General features: G+C 52.8%; 2 protein-coding genes across 9 annotated transcripts in view; one reads left to right on the top strand and one right to left on the bottom strand.

Moving 5' to 3' along the window:
• Positions 1-11,693, top strand: part of PGGHG (protein-glucosylgalactosylhydroxylysine glucosidase) — a 31,519-nt gene extending 19,826 nt beyond the window's left edge. For 4 of the 5 annotated variants that reach the window (XM_039535683.1, XM_039535678.1, XM_039535679.1 and 1 more), the window contains 2 exons: positions 811-894; positions 10,744-11,693. In XM_039535683.1, the coding sequence (XP_039391617.1) occupies positions 811-875 (65 nt within the window). In that variant the 3' untranslated portion in view covers positions 876-894; positions 10,744-11,693. The remainder of the gene's footprint in view (positions 1-810; positions 895-10,743) is intronic. The other variant, XM_039535682.1, reaches the window with a different exon arrangement.
• A 1,431-nt stretch (positions 11,694-13,124) lies between these two features.
• On the bottom strand, positions 13,125-25,503 carry LOC120403859 (interferon-induced transmembrane protein 5-like). 4 transcript variants are annotated; one of them, XM_039535709.1, is made up of 3 exons: positions 25,134-25,503; positions 15,740-16,036; positions 13,125-13,811 (listed from the first exon to the last, which is right to left on the bottom strand). In XM_039535709.1, exons 2-3 carry the CDS (start codon positions 15,923-15,925, stop codon positions 13,593-13,595), a joined length of 405 nt encoding a protein of 134 aa, XP_039391643.1. In that variant the 5' UTR covers positions 15,926-16,036; positions 25,134-25,503; the 3' UTR covers positions 13,125-13,592. The 4 variants fall into 4 exon arrangements, with proteins under 4 accessions (XP_039391643.1, XP_039391641.1, XP_039391644.1 ...); XM_039535707.1 differs by having other exon boundaries at positions 15,740-15,967; positions 25,134-25,499; XM_039535710.1 differs by lacking the exon at positions 25,134-25,503 and adding an exon at positions 25,025-25,133 and having other exon boundaries at positions 15,740-15,967.
• Positions 25,504-27,268: the final 1,765 nt, after the last annotated feature.

The raw sequence follows: 27,268 nt of genomic DNA, 5'->3' as shown, positions 1-27,268 counted from the left end.
TTAATTTAATTTTAAATGAAGCTTCTTAAACATTTTAGAAACCTTATTTACTTTACATACAACAATAGTTCAGTTATATATGATAGACTTATAGAAAGAGACCTTCTAAAAACGCTAAAATGTATTACTGGCACGTGGAACCTTAAATCAGAGTGAATAAATGAAGACTCGGCACACCACTTCTGAAAGGTTGCCGACCCCTGTCCTAGACCATTGCTTACAGCACCACCTGCTGGCAGAGGCAGGGACTGGACTAGCTGTCAGCTCCCCAGGAGCTGTAATCTCCTGCCCTCCTGCCCTCCGCAGCCCATCCCACTGGAATAGACTGGGGGCAGAGCTACCTGACTGCATTTCCTGCTTTGAAGCTGACTTAGTAGAACACTCTGGCCCTAGATCAAGGGTCGGCAACCTTTGAGAAGTGCTGTGCCGAGTCTTCATTTATTCACTCTGATTTAAGGTTCCACGTGCCAGTAATACATTTTAGCGTTTTTAGAAGGTCTCTTTCTATAAGTCTATCATATATAACTGAACTATTGTTGTATGTAAAGTAAATAAGGTTTTTAAAATGTTTAAGAAGCTTCATTTAAAATTAAATTAAAATGAAGAGCCCCTCGGATTGGTGGCCAGGACCTGGGCAGTGTGAGTGCCACTGAAAATCAGCTTGCATGCTTCCTTTGGCACGCGTGCCATAGGTTGCCTACCCCTGCCCTAGATGATACCTTAACATAGGAGACTAAAGGGAATAACCAGAGAGAGAGTGCTTAGAGCCAGGGTCCGTCTCACAGCTTGTGTGTTTGTTTTCCATTGCAGGGCAGAGCGTTTCCTTCGCCACAGCTGCTGGCTGGATCCAGAGAGCATCCGAGGAGCCATTTTAAGTTGTATTTGTCAGGGCAGGTATTAAAACTACCAAAGTTACGCAAACACGGCAGGGAGCAGGCGTCCTAGAGCAGCGTGGCCTGGGAGCCCCTGCTGCGTTGTGGAGCAGACTGAGGTTTGGCTGCAAAGGCCCTGTGCATAATTGACGTGCTCCAGGGGGAGGCTGTTTGACTTCCCTGCTTCCTTTGTGGCCAGTGAGCAGATGCTTGGAAATTCTAGATGGGGGTGAGGAGGAGGGGAATGCACCATCCTCCTGCTCTTATTGCCTTTGGGAAATGGTTTTATTGACAGCTGAATTTGGTTCACCTCCCAATTACCTGCCCTTATTACCTCCCTGCAGATTTGCTGACCAATATTTACCCCTTCTCTGCTGGGCTCAGCTTCTGCCACATCCCTTTGAGCACCTATTTATGGCACTTCCTTAAGCTTGCGCCTAGTACGTTTGGCAGCATGGGAACTGGGTTTTGCCCCCCGTGCCTGGTACAATGTGTCGCACACACATGGTGGAGTGACAGCATGCTCCATAGTTAACATGGCATGTCATTTTCCTTCATATGGTGAGAGTTTCAAAGGCACAAGGGGCAGCTAGGCCACCTCCAACTCCCATTTGTGCCTTTGAAAATCTCTCCCTGAAGTCTGATTTTGGCCACCCACCTAAAACCCACCAGAAGAGGGAATATTGACTCAGATGGGTAGGTTAGCTCGGGAGCTGAGGAGGAATGTTTACCCAACCTGAACAGAATTGCACAAGTGAGTCCTGCATTGCAACCTCCTAAAAATAGGTGTCTGCTGGAATTCATCTGGCTTTATTTATTGCTTTGTAGCAGAAAACCAAACAGAGAGAGAGAGAGAGAACGCATAGTCTGCTGGCTTCCCCTGGCTGAAATCTCATGCCTAGCCCCACTCTTTCACTGCTTAGTGTCCAACTCTAAAAGTTACTGTTATTCTGAGTAGGCTCCCAAGAATGGCACATTGGCTCTGGCAACCTCATTTGGGCTCAACAGGGGTTCCAGACCCACTGGGCCTGACTCTATTCTCCATTCCACCAGCATAAAGTGGGATTATCTCCACTGAAAGCCAGCGGGTCGCATAGGCACAATGGACTGGGGAATCAAACCCATTACTTGGTAATCACCGGCCAGGTGCTTGGAAGGTACTATGCACAAAATGGAGACAGTCCCTGCCCCAGGGTGGTTACACTTTAAAGGAGATACATGCTGGGGAACCCAGAGGAGGTATTTTATTGGCTAATGTTGTTGTTGCTCCCTTGAGGACACTGCGGAAGGCTGTGTGTGTAGGAGGGTGGGTCTTTTGGAGAGGTGTGGCAAGCGGCCCGCAGGGCAGCTGGTGGAGAGGCATGGACAGAGTAGAGCCCTGCAGAGAAGCATGGTAATCGGCCATTGGGGCGACGAGCGAGTGCCCGAGCAGTGGAGCATGTAAGATGCCTCCTTACCCCCCGCCCCCACCCCCTTCCACACAGGGTGGGAGGTGAACTCTGCGGACGAGATCAGCTCCTGAAGTCTTTTTCCACAGCTCACCACTAGATGTCAGGGGAGAGGTCATTCAACTCTGCTTACATATACACGGAAAATGCTGCAGTGAAGACACTCACTATAGTGATGGGAGGGTTTCCCATTGCTATAGTTAATCCACCTCCCCGAGAGGCAGTAGCTAGGTAGGGTGACCAGACAGCAAATGTGAAAAATCGGGACAGGGGGTCGGAGGTAACGGGAGCCTATATAAGAAAAAGACCAAAAAATCGTCACTGTCCCTACAAAATCGGGACATCTGGTTACCCTATATCTAAGTCAATGGAAGAATTCTTTCATCAACCTAGCGCTGTCTACACCAGAGGTTAGGTCCACATGGCTATGTCCCTCGGGGGGGGGGGATTTTTCACACCCCCCCTGAGAGAGGTGGCTATGCCGATATAAGTTTTCAGTGTGGGCCAGCCCTGAGAGTAATCATACAGGACCGCAGGGGCTCTTTCCTATCTACTCTCCATAGGGCTAGTGTGAGGGCTGCTGTGACTCACTCAGCCCTGATCCAGCCACTCTGTCCTGGACTGCAGATACCTTCCCTTTTCTGCACAGGTGGGGTGAAATCCATATGTAGATGTTCCCCTCCATGCATGGAACAAGGGGGTATATATATATGGAGAAAAGGAAAGCCTGGAACTGCTGGTAGTTGCTACTGTCACTCAGGGCAAATTCAAATAGGGGCAGTTTTGTTATTACCCTCTGGGTCAGATTGTACCCCCTTGTTCCATGCATGGAGGGGAACATCTACATATGGATTTCACCCCACCTGTGCAGAAAAGGGAAGGTATCTGCAGTCCAGGACAGAGTGGCTGGATCAGGGCTGAGTGAGTCACAGCAGCCCTCATACTAGCCCTATATATATATATATATATATATATATATATATATATATATAAATGCAAAGAGAGCGTCTCTCTGTTTCTTCAGAATCTCCAGACAACCCCAGATATGTTCCTAAGGGAAAGGAAGGAAAATGGTTCAATCTGGTTTTTCTTTTCTGGGTTGGTTTCTCCCGCCCCCTCAAAACAAAACAAAACATTACACTGTTGCCTGGATTCCATTTAAATTGTGCTTTATCCCGTTTATTAAATCAACAAGAAAACTAACACTGGTCCCAGGAAACTTCCAGCTGCTGGAAGAGATCAGGTCAGTCAGTGTTGCCAACTCATGGTTGTATTCTGAGTCTCGCAGTAGCTGATGGTTTTCTTAAAGCCCCAGCTCCTGGAGACAGGTGACTATGTGAGACTTACAGCTTTCATTAAAAACAAAAATATATGTTCCTCGCCCACATGTCCACAGACCAAAGCTTGGAAACACGAACCCTAAAGCCTCAAAAGCCAGAAGGCAAAGAAAGAGACCCAATATTTATTGCTTTTAAATGTCATGATTTCTGACCCAATCTTATGATTTTGGGAGGCCTGACTCATGAGTTTTGAATGCTTAGGATTGGTAATGCTAGTGGCTTCTTATACCAGTCAAATACTACATCCAAATGCCAAGGTGCATTAGGCAAGGTATTCTAAATGCAACTAGAAACAATATAAAATTAATATTAAAAAGTCAGTATGTAAAGATAACATAGCTGGATCAGGACAATGCAGAGCAGTTTCCTGCCTTGTATTCCTGGGCAGCCTCCTGTACTGGAATCACAGTGTGAGACCTGGGATCTATCACAAACCACACAAATCAGGATTGGATCTTCTATGCAGAACGGTCTCAAAGCCTCCTTGTGTTTCTCACAGTTTTCTCCCCATCCTGGCTCTTTCTGTGTTCCTAACCTGAAACACTTAATTAGTTCTGTGATGGCCTGAAGTTCCTCTGGGGATAAAACATCTCTGCACTGAGGGCAGGAGAAGCTTGGCCCTGATTCCCCTCCCTCCCAGAACTGGGTGATGCAGGCTTGACAGAAATTGTGCCCACAGTCTATGGGCCTGTAAAATACACCAGGCAGATGGGACAGGCAGCTTCCTTGAACAGACTCTCAGCAGTGCTCACAGCAGCCATGGCCCTTTCCTAGTGCCCAAAGAAGGTTAGTTTCACTTTCCTGTGCTCAGCCTGTAGCAATAACACAGGGCTTTTCCCTCCCTGAAAAAATCCTTTGTGCACAGAGTTACAGGCTGTGGCGGTATCTGGGCCCCTCTGCAGAGGCTAAATCCTGCAAGTTGCTGCTCCAGCAAAACACTTAAGCACCTGGTTAACGTGAAGCCTGTGAGCCATCCTAGTCCGAAGGGCCTACTCCTGCTTTGCTGGATGGGGGTGCGCAGCGCTGTGCAGAATTGAACCCTAGCTAAGGAGAAAGGTGCCAAATGCTTTTCTCCAGCAATTTCTGCAGCTTGTCTTCTGACCAGCGGTGAATCCTTCCCTAGACACTAGGGCCCAGATCCCCAAAGATATTTAGGCTCAGAATTTTCCTGTAAGGATCTGGGCCTGGGGCCCTCCTGAACCTGGAGCTGAGGTTCACTGAGCAAGGCCTAGGATGTCCCCCTAGAGGAGTGAGGGGTTCTTGCTCCCTCAGACATGGCAGGCTCTTCTCCATGGCAGCAAGTGTTTTGAAGGGCCCCAGAGAGGCCTTGTGTCTTCCCCTCTTAGCTTTAGAAAGCTAACAAAATGACCACCAGAACCACAGATGTGGAACAGAATCTTGAGAGCTATCAAGGGCCAAAAAAAGCATCTGAGAAAGGAACTGAAGTTATAGCATGTGTGGGTGTGTGGGTGGGTGAGTGTGAGAGAGGGGGCCACAGCCATGTGGGTTCCTATGAAATCAAAAAGCAATTCCCGTCTATCCCTGTGGTTGGAGGCAGTAACACCCAGGAAATTCCTTGGTCCCAGGCAGACAGAGTGCTGCAGAGGCAACGGCTCACGCCCACCAGAAGGAGAGGACTTCATGTCGCGCTGGGTGATGCACACAGTGTTACAGTCTCCAGGGAGTGCCTTGAGAACAGGCAGAGCAAAAAGGAGGAACTGAGGGGCCCCCAGAGAGCACACAGAACCATTCTGCCCCTGAAATCTTGTTGAGTTACATCCCCCTGAAAAGAAAGGGTTAACAATGCCCTGGGCATAGGCGGCAGGTTTGTATAATTTTTGGTGGGGCCCAAAATGGTGGTGCCCCCCCCGCTCCCGCCCTGTAAGCCGATATAAAATGAAGCTACAACGCGTCAGTGCCACAAGATTACAAGGGTCAATTAAAAGTGGAAAGTCAGAAGCAGCACTTGCCTACTTCAATATACAGTATTATATTTTGTTGCATCTGTTGTGATGAAGTGGGAATGTTCTTAATATTTTCTCTGAATACTGTGTGGGTGCCTCAGTTTCCCCTGCAAGATGCCAACTGAAGGTGTTGGGGACAAAGAGATCAGGTGGCCTCCTTGTCCAGAAGAGACACAGAGGCCAGAGGAGGGAGTGTCAGTTTGGAGCTGGCTGGGGAAATTGGGAGAGACCCAGAACTTGGTTCTGGGCTCCCCACCCCCCAAGATGGACCTGACAGAGGGGTTCTGTTTTCTGTACCAACAAGCTCTGTTTAAACTGTGTTCCCGTCATCTAATAAACTTTCTGTTTTACTGTCTGGCTGAGAGTCACATCTGACTGCAGAGTTGGGGTGCAGCGACCTCTGGTTGCCCCAGGACCAGCCTGGGCAGACTCACTTTGGAAAGTGCATGACGTGGAAGGGCATGCTGAATGCTCCGAGGTCAGACCCAGGAAGGTGTAAGCTTCTTGCCCTGGAGACAGTATGCCCAGAGAGGAGGCTCCCCCAGAGTCCTGACTGGCTTTGTATGGAGATGTTCCAAAGCATCACAGCATCCCCTTCCACACCGTGCACTTCCCAGAAGTCCGCACAGGCACTGACACTCCCTCCTCCGGCCTTTGTCTCTTTTCCAGGCATTAGGAGGCCACCTGATCTCTCTGTTCTCCAACACCTTCAGTTGGCACCTTGCAGGGGAAACTGATTTGGGAGAAATGAAGTAAAAGCTGCCCAAACCGAGCTTGAGCACTCCTGAATTTTGAGGTGTTCAAATCTGGAAGGCAGGTGCTGGGGGTGGGAGAGGGCTGTGGGCTCCATGGGGGAGCATGGCAGCAACTGTCTGGAGCTGCATGGAGCCAGATACGCTGGTCTGAGTGGCACAGTAAGCAGTTTGGGGGTTGGAGAAGAGGTAGGGAGTTCCGGGGGGCAGTCAAGGGACAAGGAGCAGGGGGAGTTGGATGGGGCAGAGGTTCGAAGGGGCAGTCAGGGGACAGGCAGCAATTGGATAGGCTTGGGAGTCTAAGAGGTTTATCAGGGGACAGGTAGGGGGTGCGGTCCTGGCGGGACGTGGGGTGGGGTCGCAGGCGGGGGCAGTTGGGGACATGGAGAAGGGAGGCTTAGATTGGGGCTGGGGTCCCAAGGGGCAGTTCGGGGCAGGGGTCTCAGGAGGGGGTAATTGGGAACAAGGACCAGTGGGGCTTCGATAGGGGGGGGAGGTGCGGGGGGGCCGTGGGGGCAGGGGTCTGGGGAGGGGGCACTCAGCGGACCGAGGCGGGGATTCAAAGGGCTCTGGGCTGCTGGCAGCATGGGATCCCAGAGCCCTTTAAATCCCAGCCCCGGCTGGGAGTCAGAGGACTCTGGGCTGCCTGCAACCGCGGGGAGCCCAGAGCCTTTTAAAGCCCAGCCGCGGCCGGGAATCAGTGGGCTCTGGGCTGCCCACTGCGGCGGGGAGCCCAGAGCCCTTTAGATCTCAGCCGCGGCTGGGATTTAAAGGGCTCGGGGCTGCCGGCACCCGCGGGGGGCACAGAGCTTTTAAAAGCCCAGCCGCGGCCGGGAATCAGAGGGCTCTGGGCTCCCTGCCGCAGCAGGCAGCCCAGAGCCCTCTGATTCCCGGCCGCGGCTGGGATTTAAAGGGCTCTGGGCTGCCTGCAACCGCGGGGAGCGCAGAGCCTTTTAAATCCCAGCCGCAGCCGGGAATCAGAGGGCTCTGGGCTTACCGCTGCGGCGGGGAGCCCAGAGCCCTTTAAATCCCAGCCGCGGCCGGGCCTCAGAGGGCTCTGGGCTGACTGCTGCGGGCAGCCCAGAGCCTTTAAATCCCAGCCGCGGCCGGGACTCAGAGGGCTCTGGGCTGCCTGCAACCGCGGGGAGCCCAGAGCCTTTTAAATCTCAGCCGCTGCTGGGATTTAAAGGGCTCTGGGCTGCCTGCAACCGCGGGGAGCCCAGAGCCTTTTAAATCCCAGCCGCAGCCGGGAATCAGAGGGCTCTGGGCTTCCCGCTGCAGCAGGCAGCCCAGAGCCCTCTGATTCCCAGCCGCGGCTGGGATTTAAAGGGCTCTGGGCAGCCCTGGCGGCGGCAGCGGCGGGGGGGCGCTCTAAGCAGGGGAGAAAAAACATTGGTGGGGCAGAGCCCCTGCTTGGGATTTATTCATGGGGCTAAAGCCCCAGAGCCCCATATAAGTCGGCGCCTATGGCCCTGGGCACATTGTCACAGCTGGAAACTCAGCAACACTCTGACCTCTGCTGCTATCCTGTTGTATCTAGGTACAATGCCAACATGTTTTTGATCTGTACTGACCCTCCTGCTTCCTTCTATCCTGGCCGGCACTGACTAATGCCTGATTAAATGGACCTGATCAGCTGAGCCCTGGGCTTCAAAGGGCCCCCCATAATTTTCCCCCAGCATGCTCTCTGATTTTGTTTTCCAGCAGCAAAGCAGCACCCCCTCTCCTTGCCCTGCAGAGCAACTTGGGGGACCTGAGCTAGAATCACCAGTGCCCTGCACCTTGGATAAGATCCACCCTTATCCACAGCCTTTTGTGGCCACTTATCAGCGCAAACCAGGCCACGCAGTTTACACTCACTGTGTATAGGTATAAATGACTACGTAAGGTGCAGAGCAATGAGGAATCAGACCCCCCGTACTGTGGATTAATCTGAGCCATGTTGAATATTCACCCTTCCGTCATCCCCCCCGAACCTTCATGTTGCCAGCCCTGCTCCAGAGACAGGGCCAAATTTTGCTCCCCGGTGTGAATCCAGAACAACCCCGTTAAAACCCCTGTGTACTGCAGATACTGTGTATGGCTAAGCTGAGAATGCCCCATGGCCTTCAGCAGTGCAAAGGGCTAGGAGGGGAAGCACACAGAACTTGCAGCTGCTTGAGACAGATGGAGGAATGGCCTGCTGGGTCCTATATCTCCTGGATCCCTTCACAGTCACCCTAAAGCACCAGGTCCCCTTCCAGCTATGTCACCAGGGCCGCCCAGAGGATTCAGAGGGCCTGGGGTCTTCGGCGGCAGGGAGCCCCTGCCGCCGAATTGCCACCGAAGACCCGGAACAGAAGAAGCTCCGGGGGCCCGGGCCCCGCAAGAGATTTCCGGAGCCCCTGGAGCAAGTGAAGGACCCCGCTCCAGGGGCCCCAAAAACTCTCGTGGGGGCCCCTGTGGGGCCTGGGGCAAATTGCCCCACTTGACCCCCCCTCTGGGCAGCCCTGTATGTCACTGTATGCAATTGCTATCAGCATTTGTTGTTACTTCTTCCTCTTTTGAGTGCAGGCTGAAGGGCCATCTCTCTCTCTCTCTCCCTTTCCTCCCCATCTCCCACTCTTAATGTTTCAAACCAGAGCATTTTAAAGCCACGCCCTGGTTTGGCAAGATGCCGTCCTGTGTAAACAAAACCCAGAAACCTCAAACTAACCTTGATGGAGTTTATAAAAAGCCCCAGAGCCTCTTTGTACCACCAGCAGCATGTGGCAATGCTTAAGGAGGGAGAAAATAAGAGTTTCTGCCTTGTAATTAGGCTGGCTGTAAATTAGGTCCTGTCAGAGCAGCACAGCCACTAATCAGCACTGGACTGCTAGGCCAGGGCGGGGTGGGAGGAGGCAGCCCCCCTGATAACAGCCCTGAGGGCCTCGAGGTTTCAGTCCATGCTTAGATCCTGGAGGAAAGTATTTGAGAAGGAATTAAAATAACCTGCTCTAGATTCCCAGCTCCCTGCCCCGTTGGGGGAGAGCAGCAGAGACAGGATGGAGCTCCCTCTTCTCAGAGAGCCTGAGCTGTAGATCCCCTCTGCCAGCTGACCCCACTGGGGCCCTGGGAACACTCCCCTGCCAAAGCCCAGGGCCACTTCCCATCAGGACAGCCTCGGCCCGGCTCCTGCCGGGATGGTCAGTGGCAGGCTCCCCTGGGAGAGCGCTGCTGGCAAGGGTCCCTTTGGAATCTCAGCAGCTTTCAGGCCAGCTCCTGCCGTCCTTCGTCGTGCTGAGCAGGAATCAACAGGGCCCCTCGCAGAGTAAGGCAGTGCTCGATGTGCATCACAGCTGCATAGTGGCTGCTGGTGTGCAGAGACCACGGCCTATCATACTGACTAGTAGTGTCTCATTGGTTCCTTGGACTCCCCCATGTGTCTGTATCCATCTGTGGGCTCTTGTCGTATAGTTAGATTGTAAACTCCTTGCAGCCGGGACCATCTTTTGGTCTGGGGCTGTGCAGCGCCCAGCACAGAGCGGGCCTGGGCCATGACTGGGACACTCCAATATTATTCATAATAAAGAACAGTACTCCCCAAATGAGCCCTGTCCTTACCCCAAATCAGACCAGGATTCACCAGCTCCACTGGTGGCAGCAGCAACGGAAGCTGGAATATAAACAGGGCTGGGCCAGCTTGTCCTGATCTCCTGGGGAGATCGTGCAGCTTCACCCCTTTCCAGCAGCAAGAGTGATATTGGCCATGGGTCCCAAAGCCTAAACCCCTCTTGGCTGGGCCCCATTCATCCTCTGAATGAATCACCCAACAGACTAGGGCTGCACCAGCATACATGGTGCCTCACAGAGTCACCTGGTATGGCTCTGGGGTGTAGCTAATGAACGAGACTAGTAGGTGTAGAAGGGAGATCCAGTGGAGAGGCAACCCATGCTACAACCAATATTGCAAGGGAATTTGCCTTTCCTTTCTGCTCAGGGGTGTGTGATGCTTGGGGTTTATTCTTACTTTGCCTTGTTTGTCCCTTGGACACCTCCAAGCTGTACCCCACCACCCAGAATCTGATGATTCCCAAGAATACAAAATACCAGACAAGTGCCAGGTCACAGAGAAGAGAGGTGGATTTGGGGGAGTCACTATTAAGATGTCCCTTCAGCAACAGTGGCCATCAAAGCTCCCAGCATGGCTTGAGCTGACCATGGACATCAGAGTTCTCTGCCAATCCCCAGGACGGCCTGAGCTCACTGGGGCATCTGAACACACACAGTGCAAGCCCTGGCTGGGATGATTTAGTTGGGGTTGGTCCTGCTTTGAGCAGGGGGTTGGACTAGATGACCTCCTGAGGTGTCTTCCAACCCTAATATTCTATGATTCTATGTCCTTTCAGTGATATCCCTGCCAGCCTTGGAATGCTGCAGGGACCGCCCGAGGAGTAAAACAGAACAGACCAAGTTATCTACAGAAATATCACAGCGTCTCCACCCTACGAGACCACAGGAGGCAGGGGGAGCAGAACCCAGCTAGGCTAGAGCCAGATTAATTGGCTGCCTGACCAGAACAATTAAACTCTGGACAAAGATCAATGGTGAACAAACCAATGTGAAGCCAGTTAACAAGCCAATCAAGGCTGCGGTGAAAGGCAAGTGAGTGGATGACTGGACATTCTCAGCATTGGCCATATCCAGAGTTCCTTGCATGTTTTGAGTGTTGGATCTGTGTACTAACCAATCAGAACTCTGCTTCTCTGAATCTGGCAGCCAATGAGATTGCTTGGTTGGCAGGAGAGGCACACCATTGGCTTCCAAAGTCAAAAGCCACAATATTTGGCTAATAATGATATGCTACAATTCTCCTGAGTCTCGGCAGCTTTGACAGTGTCAATCTGCCCTGGGCTGAAAAGCCAAATACACCAAGAGGAGCATTAAAAGCAGCCAGCAAACTAGTTAATTGCATCTGTGGGGAAAACACACTGTTGTTCTGTTCATCTAAAATAGGCCCCTTCTGTGGGAAGTCTGGGGTACCCCATGTGCAAGGCAGAGGGGCGGAGCTGAGTGTGACTAAAGACCAGAGTTTCTTCAGGACCCCAGAGGGATATTTAATGACATTTGACAGGCCAGGAGATGGAGAAATAATAAATTGCTCCCTGAGATTCCCCACCCTGGTTCTCTCAAGGGATGGGCAAAGTTCAAAAGGGGCAGAGGTGCTGTCCAGATTAGCATCATGCCCTCTGGACACTTAATCTTGCCTCGGCATGGAAGAGGGACTAGATTTCCTCTTCAGACTTCCATTTCTATGATTCTCTGAATCTCACCCCAATTCTCCAAAAGTGCACTGTCAGGAGGGACATTTTACAAAGATGGGCAGATTTCCATTGCTTTATGCTTCCACTCATGCCAGAAATCCAGTCAAACAGCCTTCCTTGTGATCATTTGGATTTCCCATCCTTGCTCCTGAATGGAATCAAGGCATGGCAAAAATGAAAAAAAAAATCATAAAGGAAGGAGCTGAGAGATTTTCAAACCTGAAAAATGTTTTGGGTGAAGGTTCAGGTTGGTTCTTCATTGATCAGAACCAGAGCACGCATCCCTATATGGGAATCTTCAATATAATGAATTTGTAAGTCATAACTAAGGCTAAGATTTTGTCACGCATATTTTTAGTAAACGTTACGGACAGGTCATGGGCAATAAAGAAAAATTCATGGAAGCCGTGACCTGTCTGTGATGTTTACTAAAAATATGCATGACAAAATGGGCCACCCAGGGGTGCCTGGCTTGGAACTGCAGGGTCCCCACATCACTGGTGGCTCCAAGCTCGGGGCACCCCCGCCACCTGTGGTGCCTCTGGCTTGGAGCTCCGGGACACCCCTGCCAGCCACAGGGGCTCCATGCTCTGGGGCACCCCTGCTGGCCATGGGGCTGGGAGCTGAGGAGAACCTGTGCTGCCTGTGGTGGCCGGTAGCTCCCAGGGCCCCGCTGCCCGTGGTGGCTGGCAGCTGTAGAGCGGCCCCACTGCCTGCAGTGGCAGGGAGCTCCCAAGGCCCCACTGCCTGCAGCAATCGGGAGCTGCAGACCAGCCCCGCTGCCTGCAGTGGTGGGGAGCTCCCTGGGCCCTACTGCCCACAGCGGCTGGGAGCTGCAGATGGGTCCCGCTGCCTGTGGCGGCTGGGAGCTGCGGGGCACTCCTGCCATCCTCTGTGGCTGGGAGCTCGGGCCTCACAGTTCCCAGCCACCGGGGGTTGGGGGGACCCTACAGCTCCCAGGCGCCAGGGGCTCAAGTCACAGAGGTCTCTGGCGGTCATGGGTTCTGGGACTTCCATGACTAAGTCGTAGCCCCAGTCATAACTCAATTCATATTAGGTAATATCTCACAAACACAAACTACCATCTAGTGGCCTTGGTCCCTTCACAGGAGCTAGGGATTCAGATTCAAACACCCAGGCTCATTTCTTTTCCCTTTCCCCCCTTGGGCACGCCCCTGTATTCACTAGCCTCCCAGATCTAGTCCTGACATGTACATTGCGGCTTGGGCCTCCCATGGTGCGAAGGATGGGGCAGGCCTGGATTGAGGCCTAGGTTCTACAGGCCCACGTTTAGACCCTCGCGCTCTTGGAATCACATGATCACAACAGAATCTGAGATTTCATTAAGAAGAACAGTCAGTTTCTAGCCCTTCTGATTGGGAAATTTGAAACCAGGACCTGAGGGTAACCAAGTAACTTTGCCACATTTACATTAGCCATTAGAAACTGCCACACATAGAGAGACATGTGATTTGTGAAGTTATTTAATCACTTAAATAGTAACAACAAAGGTTAGACTGGTGGCACAGCAAAAGAATAGGGTTCAAGGGAAGTCGATAGCTCATGTCTCTAACACCCCATGGCCAAGATCCCAGGACAAGCAAAGACCAAAGGAGGAGGAAAGGAGGAGAGGAACCACAGTGCACAGACTCAGCTATCTTGAGCGCAAGTCCATGCAAACTACCAGGATGCAAAAGGAACTATTTTCACACCTCAGGCCACACCAAAGGGCAAGCTGTGAAATGAGTTCCGGGGCACATGAAATACCTCAGTGGTGCTCTGATTGGTGTGAGGCATTGGTTGCTCTGGGTTACAACAACGGAGGTTGCAATGTGCAGTGGTTTGGTTTGCTGGGTTATACTGGATTAGCAGTGTCTTTAGAAGGCTACCAGAGTGGCCCACATGTGTTTCCAGGAGCCCACGAGGCCCCTGGATCACTTTCCGTCATCCTCGTTAGTGAACAACTTGTAGTTGAAGAAGTCCATCGATTCCTGAGCGAGCTTGGAGAGGTGGATCACGCCTGTGATCACCAGGGCAATGAGCAGCAGCGGCAGCAGCAGGCTCCACACCATCGCCAGGATGTTGTAGCATTTGGCTTTGGAGCTGAAGCGGCGAGCGGCCTCGATGTCACCAGCCACCTTCTGATCCCGGGCCTGCAACAGCCAAGCCAGGAAGGGTGCAGCGAGTTAGTGACATGGCAGAGGAGGCAAAGGACAAGGCAATGCCCTGAGAGCAATACAATCGAACTACAAGCATCAGAACAGGCTGCAACCACCCACTGCAGCTCTCAGTGGCTGTCTGTCACTCACCTCACTTCCATCTGCCCCTTGCTCTGGAGCTGATTGTTCTCTCCCCGCTCCATTCTCTCTGAACTTCTCTGTCAGCCTAATCCAGTGAGTCTAAGCAAATAGCTGGCACCTTCTGCTGGCTCCCTCACCGGGTATGTCACAGCAAAGCAGACTCACACACTTACCAACTGGTAACTTACCCCCTCCATTACCATACACGTCATTTCTGAATTTGGCCCACTAAGTCTCAGCTGGTGTAACTCAACATGGCGAGGGGCCAGGAGAGAGGTCTGTAGCTAGAAAAATCACAGGCCACTGCAAGAATGTGTGAATTAAAGTAGTTCTCATCCCGCTTTAATTTACATCTTCCTCCAGCTCCTTGATGTTTAATTAAACCACTTTCAGTTCTCTTACGCATCAGTAAGCGATTTACAGCACCTCTGACCTTAGCCCACTGTCTGCCTCTTTGTGTCTCAGCTTTATCTCCGTCACACACTCACTCACACGCTCCTTTGCTATTGACATCTCTTAGCAAATCAAATCCAAGGAGGAGCAGTGGCTCTGACACTATATGAATGATCCTCAGCAGAGAGATCTGGGAACAGAACAGTTACTCTAAACCTCTCCTTCCCCCAGTTCTCTAGGAAGTGCCTCTTGCTGACTTCATTAAATCCATTCCCAGCAGTTTAGGATATACCCGTCGTCCCCCATTCCTGAACAGAGCAGATTCCCAGCTGCAAGGTGTGGGATATGGAGGAGTCCCTCCACATAGATCATGGTCCCCGGGCATCCTCTGGAGTAGAGAAGTCAGTCCCCAGAACCTCATCCATATACGGATGGCACTAACTGTGGGATAACAGGAAAGTGTGATTGCCAGGACAGCTCGCAGCCTCATTGATGTGTGGCAATCTAGCCGGGGATATTATTTAGATGATACACATCAGCCTCAACCAGCATGAGGACATGGTGCTTAAGGATGCTGTACCAGCACAGAGTGCTCAATTAATTCCTGATGCTCTTTACACAAACACTGCAGTCAGCTATCCTGCCCCATCACTGCCCTTTCAGACCCAGCCACTGAATCAGGAGGCTCAGGCAGTCTATCTTGGAAATGCCAGAGTAGCTGTCACAGATAGTTGTATTTTTCCACAGTATTTTTCCTTTTGAAAGGTAGAATTCCAGCTAGTGGGCAGCCCTGGGCTAATTTCCTCTGTTAGGACAGTGCTAACAAGTTGAGATTTAGGGCTGAGGCAAACTGAAGCCAACTGCCCATAACAACTTTCTACCGTCTCACAGTAGTGCGAGTAGGGTGGTACCCTCTGGTACACAGTAACGGCAGGAGATTTTTTAGTGGGTAGGGGGTACTGGAAAGAAATGGGGCTAGTCCCCTCCCCCTCCAGAGCAGGAAGGGTCATGACATTCTTCCAGAATCTCCTAGATTTTTCACATCACTTCCCGATTTTAGGGTATATTACAACTCAGAGAACAGAGAGAGATCCCAGAATCGCTAGGTAACCTGGGTGAAGTTTATAATTCCTACCAGAATCCCTGGGAAATCCTAGCATCTCTAGGTCAACTCAATAGAACTGGAGCATATCATTCTTACTAGAGACCCCCAGGAAGGAATCTCCATATAAAACTAGATGCACTGAGATGTACACTTCCTGTACACCTCCTAATTCTGGAATCTCCAAGTGACTGGGAGACATGGACACAAAAGGGTCCATTTCTGCACTAGAGTCAGCCTCTATGGGCTTGTGTAGAAGAGGCAGAGGAGAGCTGGGCTGTCTTACCTTGACGGAGTAGGCAAGAGCCACTAAGCCAAAACAACAGAGGTTCATGTAGATGGTGTTGAAGATGGACCAGATCAGGTGGTCCCGGGGCACTACAGAGGGTCCAATGGTGATGACGGTGGGACAAGTGTCCTGCTTGCGGGACGTCATGGGCAGGTAGTCCTCGCGAGGGTAAGATGTGTCCATGGTCCTGGAAGGTGAAATCCTCAGCTCTCCTGTGGTAGCAGCCTGTAAGGGGAGCCAGTGCAGGGCAGGTCCTTTTTATAGTCTCTGCCTGAGGCACAGCTCCATCTCCCTCTATATATAAAACAGGGAAATTACAGCCCTCGCCTGGCTGTGGTTATCAGAAATGTTTGGTCAAAGCTGAGAGCAACATACTTGGGTTTGTAAGCCTGTCCTCCCCTGATTGTATATGGAGCGCTTTTTATAGCCTCATGGGCTGAGGCCTCCCTGTCAGCCTTTTCCAGAGAGCTAGGCAGCTTGAGGCACTGATTCAGGAACCCAGCTTCGAAAGGACATGCTGCAGATCCTGAGCACTGCAAAGGGCCATGGACCATACAGGACTGTGCATGGCAGTTCTGTGTTATAACCCATCGGGAACAGAGAGAGAAGCTGTTGGCACAGCGAGGTACATGTACAGGGCAATACAAGTGCACTGAAAAAGCTCTTTCTTCTCAAGCGCTAAAAGATCAATAACTTCCCAAAGGGGATTGCATTTCCCCTGTCGCCTCTATATGTTTTTCTGGGTTTTGCATTACCCTTTGCTAAATATTCTAAAATGTACGATTCCCACCCATCCATAGCCCAAGGTGATGCCCCCACATCAGGAACTTCACAAATGTATCATCCACGAAAGGTAAAGCACTTTGAAATGGAGAGCTGCTGCCAAGGCTAGGAAGGGGCTGAAACAGGGCCCTAACAGAGCTAGCTTTGCAAACCCTGGGGCTAGACCCTCAAAAGTATTTAGGCACCAAAGTCAATGGTCAAGTGCCTAAATACCTTTGAGAATTTGGGCCCTGTGCCTACCCTAGAATAAATGCCCTGTAGAAGTGTTCTCCAAGGCAGCAGCAAGGACTGTTTGAGCAAGGGGCTATTGCTCATGGCATGGGACTGAAGTACTTATATTCAAGGAGGAGATGTGAAGCCAGCATCTGCCCTCAGTTACATAGATGTAAAAGAGTAACATCTGCCCCATAGGGTCCATTCCAGGCTGGCAGATATCCAGGTCAAGTTTTCTTCTTCCAGAGTCCAGAGCAGGTTTTTTTCCCTCTCCTGAAACCCCAGGGCTCAACCCTAGCAGTGGCTGGAGCAGCTCTGATCATAAGATCAACCAGACTTCAGTAAGAGTAAAGACAAACCAGCAGCAAGTGTAATATTTCTAATGTCTCTATGCTCAGAAGTTCTGGCTATTTAAATGCAAACCCCAGCAATTCACAGGAATATGTTGGTGTTGTCTTTTCAGGTTTGACATGGACCATCAGACAGCTGTCACACTAAGGGATTCTAGTCTTTACCAAACCAGGTTGGCTACAGGTACATACAACTCTCACAACCAAGAGATTGCTGCCTTTCGAAGTCGCTTGCCCAGAATAAAGACTAACTGGATATTGCAGTTCAGTGGATGGGTTGCTTAGGACTCAGGCACCCTCCATGTATCAATGGAAGAGTGAATGCAGGTGAGAGACAGGAGGTCAGAGCTTAGATACTAGAGACAAGCACCTTATCAATTCTACAGGTTAGATGGATGGCAGTGATTCTAGTACCGGCCCTGATACAGCACAATAGGGAGAGCTGTAGTGTTAGAGGGCACCATCCATATGACCAAGGCTCCTACAGTCACACACCTGGAAAAGGAAAGAGCTGCTCACATTAAATCCAGCCGTACTGGTAATATTGCAGGATACTTCCCTTTCTACCACCATAGCCTTCTGCCAGGGTCTTGGCTATGGTGCCCCTCAAGATCTGTAACAGTAACCACTGCAGTTCAGAGGGCAGCAGTTTGCAGGGTTCAGGAGGTGCCTAGCACACATTGGGGTACAGTAAAATAAATAATAATTGTAATGGCTATAATGGCTGAGCTTCCCCTCCTGTGTAAAGTGAATTGACTATGGCCTTTCAGAATCCAGACAGTCCTAAGAAAGCTCATATGAAGGTCTGGGTATTGTTTTATTCCCACACCAGCTCCAGATTACTTCCCTTCCTCCACTCCCCATAAACACACACACACACATAGAAAATCAACCTTTTAACTCCTACAATGAGTTGCACCATGCAAGAGATATAAAAGGCAGTGTGAAAAGGTTCTATAAATACATTAGGAGCAAGGGAAAGATGAAGGAAAGTGTAGGTCCCCTACTTAGCCAGGAAGGAGAACTAATAAAAGACGACATCAAGGAGTCTGAAGAGTTGAATGATTATTTTGCTTCAGTCTTCACTGAAAAGGTTAATTGTAACCAGGTACTTAACACAATTCATATTAACAACAAGGAGAAAGGAACACAAGCCAAAATAGGAAAGAACAATTAAAGAATATTTAGAAAAGTTAGATGTATTAAAGTTGGCAGGGTATTCATCATTGGGTACTTAAGGAACTAGCAGACACAATCTCAGAATCATTACCAATGATCTTTGGTGAGAAATCATGGAGAACGGGCGAGGTCCCAGATGATTGGAGAAGGACAAACATAGTATCACTCTTTAAAAATGGGAACAAACAGAACCTGTGGAATTATAGACCAGATACTGAAACAAATTATTAAAAATCACTTTGTAAGCACCTAGGGGATAATAGGGTTATTAGGAATAGGCAACATGTATTTGTCAAAAACAAATAATGCCAAACCAACCTAATTTCCTTCTTTGACAGGGTTACTGGCCTAGTGAATAGGGGAAAGCAGTACACATGATCTATATTGATTTTAGTAAGGGGTTTTTACACAGTTTCACATGACATTCTCATAAGTGAACTAGTGAAATATGGTCTAGTAATATGAAATTACTATAAGTTTGGTGCAATACTGGTTGAAAGAATATACTGAAAGAGGAGCTATCAATGGTTTACTGTCAAACTTGGAGGAGATATCAAGTGGGGTTCCACAGGGGACTGCCCTAGGTTTGGTAATATTCAATTTTTGCATTAATGACTTGACTCATGGAGTGAAGAGCATACTTATAAAATGTGTGGATGACACCAAGCTGGGAAGGGTTGCAAGCATTTTGGAGGACAGGATTAGAATTCAAAAGGACCTTGACAAATTGGAAAAAAGGATTGAAATCACTATGACGAAATTCAATAAAGATAAGTGCAAAGTATTGTACCTAGGCAGGAAAAATCAAATGTATAAATACAAAATGGGGAATAACTAGCTAGGCAGTAATATCGCCGGGGTGGCTCTAGCTTTTTTGCCACCCCAAGCATGGCAGGCAGCCTGCCTGCGGGAGGTCTGCTGGTCCCACAGCTTTGGCGTACTTGCCGCCGAATTGCCGCTGAATCCGTGGGACCGGTGGACCTCCCACAGGCAAGCCACCGAAGGCAGCCTGACTGCCGCCCTCACAGGGACTGGCAGGGTGCCTGCCGCAGCTTGCCACCCCAGGCACACTCTTGGAGCACTGGTGCCTGGAGCTGCTGCTGAATACTGCAGAAGAGAATCTGGAGGTTATAGTGGATCACAACTTGAATATGAGCCAACAATGTGATGCAGTTGTGAAAAAGGCAAATATTAACTGGGGTGTATTAACTGGAGTGTTATATGTGAGACATGGGAGGCAATTGTCCTGCTCTACCCAGCACTGGTGCGCCTCTGCTGGAGTTCTGTGTCTAGTTCTGGGTGCTACACTCTAAGAAAGATGTGGACTAATTGGAGACAGGCCAGGAGAGCAACAAAAATGATGGAAAGTTTAGAAAACCTGGTCCTGGCCTATGAGGAAAAGGTATTTAAAAACCTGTGTATGTTTAGTCTTGTGAAAAGAAGACTGAGGGGGGACCTGAAAAGTCTTAAAATATGTTAAGGGCTGTTATAAAGAGGGTGGAGGTCCATTGTTCTCAATGTCCACTGAAGGTAGAACAAGAAGTAATGGGCTCAATCTGCAGCAAGGAAGATGTAGGTTAGATATTAGGAAAAGCTTTCTAACTATCAGGGTAGTTAAACTCTGCAATAGGCTTCCAGAGGAGGTTACATAATCCTCATAATTTCAGGTTTTTAAGAACAGGCTGGACAAACACCTGTCAGGGATGGTCTAGGTTTAATTGGTCCTGACTCAATGCAGGGGGCTGGACTTGATGGCTCCTTGAGCTCCCTTCCTGTCCTACATTTCTATCTCAAAAGTCAAACAATTGGAACAAGTTACAGTTAGTCAGGCTGGCAACACACTGTACCCTAAACCAGAGACTGCCCTGGAAAAATGGGACGCAGGGAAGGATTGGATGAGAGATGCACAATGCAAAGGCCCCGTTTCTCAAAGTAACCTACTTCCTTTCCTTACGCTATGTCTCCACCAAGTGGCCTACAGAAAGATTCATTCCTCATTTAGGGCAATTCCCTTCCTACAGATAACAGGAAGATTTTGGTTTTGAAGTGGACTTGCTGGAGGGAGGCAGGCCGGGGACAGAGGCACCATCTCTATTGCCAAGGATGAGCAGAGAAGAGAATTTCCCCTCTGACATTGCCAGGTCTTTAGGGAAAGATGCCCATCCCCAGGTATACCTGGGGCAGTGGGATCTCCTCTTGGAAAGGCTGAAGATGGGATGAATATTTACAAGGCTCCTTGGTACCAAAAAGGATGTGGGTGAAAAGCCAACAAGCTAGGTACAGAGCCTGCAGCTTTTACTTAGCAAAGTTTCTGCAGGCAGAGGTGTTCCCACCACAGAGTCTAACAAACTGCTGAACAACTCTGTACCAGGCTCTGACTCATCCTCCAAGGAGAACAGAAGCAAGTGAGCCCACCACCATTCTCCAGCTTGCTGTTATCAGAATTGAAGACGATCGACACGTAGCTCTAACTCTGTTCCTGCAGCCCCTGGTGTTGTTTAAACATCAGGCTCCAAACTCAGGCTCCAAAAAGCCCTAATATTGGCTTAAAAATCATGAGGTGTTTTTTTAAATAATACATTTGTATTTGGTTTTGAGCCTTTAGGACGGGATGGGCAAACTACAGCCCATGGGCCCAGGGGCGGCTCTAGCAATCTGGCCACCCCAAGCAGGGCGGCATGCCGCAGGGGGTGCGCTGCCGGGCGCCGGTCCCCGGCGCAGGGCCGCCCAGAGGGGGGGGCAAGAGGGGCAATTTGCCCCAGGCCCCGAGCCCCACAGGGGCCCCCACCAGAGTTTTTCAGAGCCCCTGGAGCGGGGTCCTTCACTCGCTCCAGGGGCCCGGAAAACTCTTGCGGAGCCGGGCGCAGGAGCTTCTTCCGCTCCTGGTCTTCGCCGGCGGGGGGTCCTTCCGCTCTGGGGCGGAAGCAGGGGCGGCTCTAGGCACCAGCAAAACAAGCTGGTGCCTAGGGCGGCCAAATCTAGGGGGCGGCAGGCTGGGCCGGCGGACCTGCCGCAGTCATGCCTGCGGGAGGTCCACCGGAGCCACGGGACGACTGGACCTGCCGCAGGCATGACTGCGGAGGGGGCGCTCGTCCCGCAGCTCGGCTGAACCTCCCGCAGGCATGACTGCGGCAGCTCAAGTGGAGCCGCGGGATCCGCGAACCGTCCGCAGATGCGGGGGTCCAGCCGAGCCACGCGGGACCCTCTGCAGTCATACCCGCGGGAGGTCCGCTGCTCTGGCGGCTCCGGGGCGCCTCCCGCGCATGACTGCTTGGGGCGGCCAAAACGGTAGAGCTGCCCCTGGGCGGAAGGACCCCCCACTGGCAAATTACCACCGAAGAGGGAGCGGGACCCGCCGCCGAAGTTCAGCCCGGTCTTCGGCGGTAATTCGGCGGCGGCGGGGGCCGTTCCCTTCCGGGACACGCCCGAAGTGCCCCGAAGACCCGCGGCAGGGGCCGCCTCCATCGAATTACCACCGAAGACCGGGCTGCACTTCGGCAGCGGGTAATTCGGCGGTGGGGGGGGGGCCCGCCGCGGGTCTTCGGGGCACTTCGCCGGTGGTCCCGGAACTGAAGGGCCCCCCGCCGCTGAAGACCCCAGGCCCCCGGAATCCTCTGGGCGGCCCTGCCCCGGCGCCCGGAGACGTGCCTGCGGAGGGTCCGCGGGACCCGCCTGCCGCCCTGCCGGGAAAATGCCGCCCCACGCGCACGCTTGGTGCGCTGGGGTCTAGAGCCGGCCCATGATGGGCCACATCCAGCCTGTGGGACTGTCCTCCCCAGCCCTTGAGCTCCCAGCCGGGGAGGCTAGCCCCTGGCCCTTCTCCTGCTGGCCCCCCTCCCCCGCAGCCTCAGCTCGCTGTGCTTCCAGCGCAGGAGGGGGCTGCACGGCGGGGGCAGGGAGCTGAGCAGGGAGGGAGGCTCACCTGCAGCCTCAGGGGAGCAGATGGGCAGTGCCAGGGCCGGCTTTAGCTACTGCTAGGCCCGATTCGTGGGGCATGTGCTCTCCGGCTGCGCGCTCCCGCGGTGGTAGCGGGGCTGCAGAGTTGCGGGGCTCCGGCGGAAGGAGCGGGGCTGCGGGGTTGCGGAGCTCCGGCCGGGGTAGCAGAGCCCCGGGACTTCCTGCGCTCGGCCTGGGGAGCTGGACCGCGGGGTTGCAGGGATCTGGCCGGGGAAGCGGAGCCGCGGGAGTTGCCGCGCTCGGCCCGGAGGAGCGCGACTGCGGAGTTGCTGGGCTCCCGCCGGGAGGGCGGGGATGCGGGGCTCCTGCCGGGAGAGAGGGGCCACGGAACTTGCCGCCCTCGGATGGGGGAGCGGGACCCCGGGGTTGCAGGGCTATGGCCGAGGTGGCGGGAGAGCGGGGCTGCGGGGCTCCGACCGGGAGAGCGGGACGGCGGGGTTGCGGAGCTCCGACCAGTGAACCGGGACTGCGGGGTTGCGGGGCTCCGGCCCGGAGAGCGGGGTTGCGGGACTTGCCGCGCTCCGGCCTAGGCAGCGGGACCGCGGGGTTGTGTGGCTCCGGCCAGGGGAGCGGGACTGCGGAGTTGCGGGGCTCCGGGCCGGAGAGTGGGGCCACGGGACTTGCAGCGCTCGGCCGGAGGAGTGGGACCGCGGGGTTGCAGGGCTCCGGCAAGGGGAGCGGGACGGCGGGGTTGCGGGGCTCCGGCCGGGGCAGCGGGACGGCGGGGTTGCGGGGCTCCAGCCGGGAGAGCGGGGCTGCGGGGTTCCGGCTGGGGGAGCGTGACCGTGGGGTTGCGGGGCTCTGGCGGGGTGAGCGGGGCTGCGGGGTTGCGGGGCTCCGGCCGGGGGACTGGGACGGCGGGGTTACGGGGCTCTAAGTGGGGTAGAGGGGCCTGCGGCCTCCAGCCGGGAGAACGAGGCATGGGGGTTGCGGGGCTCTGGCCGGGAGAGCGGGGCCGCGCGGTTGCGGGGCTCCAGCCAGGAGAGTGGCGTTGCGGGACTTACCGCGCTCCGGCCCGGGGAGCGGGACCGCGGGGTTGCGGGGCTCTGGCCGGGGTGGCGGGGCGCGGGAGTTGCCGCGCTCGGCAGGGGGAGCGCCACTGCGGGGTTGCCGAGCTCCGGCCGGGAGAGCGGAGCCTCGCGTTTGCGGGGCTCCAGCTGGGAGAGCGGGGTTGCAGGACTTGCCGCACTCCAGCCTGAGGAGCAGGACCGTGGGATTGCGGGGCTCTGGCCGGGGTAGCTGGGACGCGGGAGTTGCCGCGCTCGGCTGGGGGAGCGCCATTGCGGGGTTGCGGGGCTCCAGCTGGGAGAGCGGGGTTGCCGGACTTTCCGAGCTCCGGGGGGAGCGGGACCGCGAGGTTGCGGGGCTGTGGCCGAGGTGGCGGGGCGCGGGGCTCTGGTAGGGAGAGCGGAGTTGGGGGGCTCCAGCCGGGGGAGCCGGAGCGCGGGAGTTGCCGCGCTCGGCAGGGGGAGCACCACTGCGGTGTTGCGGGGCTCCCGCCGGGAGAGCGGGGATGCGGGGCTCTGGCCGGGAGAGCGGGGTTGCGGGGATCCGGCGGTGTAGCGGAGCCGCCGGGACTTGCCGCCCTTGGGCCTGGGGAGCGGGACCGCGGGGTTGAGGGGCTCAGGTTGCGGGAGCGGGGCCGCGGGGCTCCTGCCGGGGGAGCGGGGCCAAAAGGCAAAAGCTGACATTAACACTGTTTCAGTGTCTGTGTTACTTGACATGGTGTATTCAGTGTCACCACAGAAGGGAAGGGCTCTGCATAGACAGAAATTTGCCTGGGCATCAGTAGAAAATGTTTAATAAAATTTGCTTTAAAAATTAAACCTGGCGCTTTGTCATCTTGTGTCATTTTTATTCCTTAGCTTTCAGCTATTGAAGTGAACTCTAAAACTTTCATCCTGACTGTTTCCTGTCTGACATTGTATCTCTCTAGTCTCCTTCATAACCATCGTTGACTTTTTTCCATTTTAATTTTATCCCATAGTATCCGAGAGAGTGAGAAAAATAGCAACTAAAGGTACATGACTGTCTGTCTAGCTCTACAGAGAATGACAGATATACATGCATCTGTCTCACACACAGAGCTGTGATGTGTTCCGCGGCGCGGGTGGCGGGAGCGCAGCCAGAGGACTCAGGAGCAGCACCCGGTGGCCGCGCAGCCAACTGGAGAGAAGCGGCGCTTTGAAGGGGAAACCGCCCGGTCTCTCCGGCTGCGCGGCTGCCCCTGCTCCCCCTGAGCCCTCCACCCATGTTCGCAGGGCCGCGTTCCGAGAGGGGCTTTGGGGGGGTTGGCTGGGGGGTGGGGTCCCGGGGGGCTGTCAGGCCCCGGGGTGGATGGGGGGGTGGGGTCCCGGGGGTCTGTCAGGCCCCGGGGTGGATGGGAGTGGGGCAGTCAGGGAGCAGGGGGGGTGGATAGGGGGTGGGATCCCAGGGGGCCTGTCGGGGGTGGGTGTGTGTGTGCATGGGGAGGGGCAGTCATGGGGGTGGATAGGGGTAGGGTTCAAGGGGGGCAGTTTGGGCAGGGGGTCCCAGGAGGGGGTGGTCAGGGGACAAGAAGTGTGTGGGGGGGTTGGAGGTTCTGAGGGGGGGCTGTCAGGGGGCAGGAAGTGGGAGGGGCAGAAAGTGGAAGGGGCGAACAGGGTTAGGGGGGGGCACAGCCTTCCCTGCCTGTCCCTCCATACAGTGTTGGAACCCCAATGTGGCCCTCAGGCCAAAACGTTTGCCCACCCCTGGGCGAGGATAGTCTCAAGTCCCAGTTTTGTGATCTGCTCTGCAATCGAGGTGGTTAGAAACTCACTTTTTCTTTTAAATAAGAGTTGAGATTTCCATGCAGTCACGTGGGCTTTAAGAAAAATACCAGATGTAACCTCCCTTCTCCTCACCATAAGTGAGGCTGTGAAACTTACCTGGGCCTGGAGTCCCAGAAGCCGTTGCTGCCCGGTTGCCAGGCAACCCTCCCTGAGGCAGAGAGGCCAGAGAGATGGAACTAAACCCGCTGCCCAGATGTCCCGGAAAAGGGGCGCTCGGGTTGGGTTTTGACCCCAAATGCCTGAGAAGAGGAGGCAGTCACTCCTCCTGGGGTGTCAGTTGGAGGGGAAGAGGAGGGAGCATCCAGCTCCCTTCACGGAGTGACTGGTTTGAGAATTTTCCCACTCCTCAGTTGGGAAATTCCGTTGAGTTAGGGTCCCGGTGGGCCTATCACATCACTGCAAAGGGAGTGACTGCCTGCCGGGCAGTTCGGCTGCCTCAGCCCACAGCCAGATGGCTGACAGTTAGTTAAGCCAGGAGGAAAAGCAGAAAGCTTATAGCTAAGATTGTTGCCCCAGTGTGAGGCCTGGTCGGGGCGGCTGCAGGCACCAGCACGCCAAGCGCGTGCTTGGGGCGGCAAGCCACTGGGGGTGCTCTGCTGGTTGCCGCAAGGGCAGCAGGCAGGCTGCCTTCGGTGGCTTGCCTGCGGAGGATCCGCTGGTCCTGCAGCTTCGGCGGACCTCCCGCAGGCGTGCCTGCGGATGGTCTGCTGAAGGCAGCCTGCCTGCTGTGCTTGGGGCGGCAAAATGCCTAGAGCCACCCCTGGGCCTGGTCTACACTACAGAGTTAAGCCAACATAAACCACCTTGCATCAACCTAACTATGGAAGTGTTGACACTTAAATTTCGCTCCCGTTGACATAACTGCCCGGCTACACTGACTTACTAACTCCATCTCCACGAGCAGCATAGCGTCAAGGTTGACGTAGTTAGGTGGATGCAGTGTCAGTGAAGACACTGTGTTGCTTATGTCACCTGTTACTGGCTTTCAGGAGCCTTCCCACAATACCCCACTGGGGAAGTATAATTTATACAAGCGCTCCTGATGATGCCACACAGCACTGACACAAGGGGCTAAGTGTAGGCGCACACAAGCGGTGTAATCACTGCAGCTAGGGTTACGATATTTCAAGTTCCCAAATGACACTGCCAGGGGGAGGGGGAACTAGAGGGGCGGGAGTACCATGCCACCTTACTTCTGTGCTGCTGCTGGTGGCAGTGCCGTGTGTTAGTATTGTTCAAGTAGGTATTAGACCTATAAGGATGTGTTTAGTGGTTAGACTTTATAAAATGCTTATGAGCTGCTGCATGCACTAATCTCCATATACTATATTGTAAGGTAGTATTTGAGCAGTTGTATTTTAAGCCTGTGTCACAATGTAAATCACCCAAGAGGAGAGAAACATTAACTAGTGTAAAGTGCTAATCTACAAGAGAAGATGTTATGTCCTGCCCAACAGGAAAGGTCCATCAACACCAGATGGACTATTGTGGGACATGAAAGAGGACAAAAGACTCAGTTGTCCTGTTCTCTTCACCCCCATGAAGATGAATTATGCAACTGAATTCCATTAGCTCAGGCTGAAGAGATATAAAAACCTCCAATAGAAGGAATTGATTATCTCTGTGCTGCTTAGACTCTGGGGGTCAAGGTTTTCTAGGCATAAGCAAGAGGTCCCCAGCTGCTTAGCCTGGGGTAGCCCTAAAGGACACACAGAGCTTGCTGAACGTAGGAGCTTTTAGTACCTTTTGAAACTTAAGGGTTTTTAAACTCGTTTGTTTACCTATGTTTATCTGCTTTAATGTTGTAAATAACTTGGCCGAAAGAGTAGAGTTAACCCTTTCAATACCAGTACGGGGCAAGCATGCCCCAACACAGTAGGTCTTAACAACAGCTGGTCCAGAAATTTTCATTGAAACAGTTCTCTCCAGGAAAACAGCTGTTTGGACAAAGCCCTACATTTTTTGTGTCTCAATTTAGTATCAATTTTAAATAAACTCCATTCTGGAAAAAACGGGGGTAAAAATCTCCCCTTTTGACATTTTTGGAACAAAACATTTTGATTTTTTCATTTTGAAATGACTTTGTTTTGACGTTTACTTTATTTTAAAAAAATAAGAATAAATTTTAAAAAGGGTTGAAATTGAAACAAAATGTATCAATTGACCCAAAACTATTTTTTTAATTTTGTTTTAAAGGAAATTTTGGCATTTCGTTCCTTTTTTGGACAAAG

The sequence above is a fragment of the Mauremys reevesii genome, linkage group 4 (assembly GCF_016161935.1).
Source record: "Mauremys reevesii isolate NIE-2019 linkage group 4, ASM1616193v1, whole genome shotgun sequence".
NCBI lineage: Eukaryota > Metazoa > Chordata > Testudines > Geoemydidae > Mauremys > Mauremys reevesii.
Note: the sequence above shows the minus strand (reverse complement) of the source record. Positions and strands in the feature narration are given on the sequence as shown.

Excerpts from the sequence above, each read along its gene's own strand:
- LOC120403859 (XM_039535706.1), bottom strand. The coding sequence starts at position 18,382 with ATGATTTCTCACCAAAGATCATTG. Across the intron at positions 15,968-18,358 it reads TTTCTCACCAAAGATCATTG|GCTGCTACCACAGGAGAGCT; the intron begins GTAATGATTCTG and ends CTCCCCTTACAG. Across the intron at positions 13,812-15,739 it reads CTCTTGCCTACTCCGTCAAG|GCCCGGGATCAGAAGGTGGC; the intron begins GTAAGACAGCCC and ends TGGCTGTTGCAG.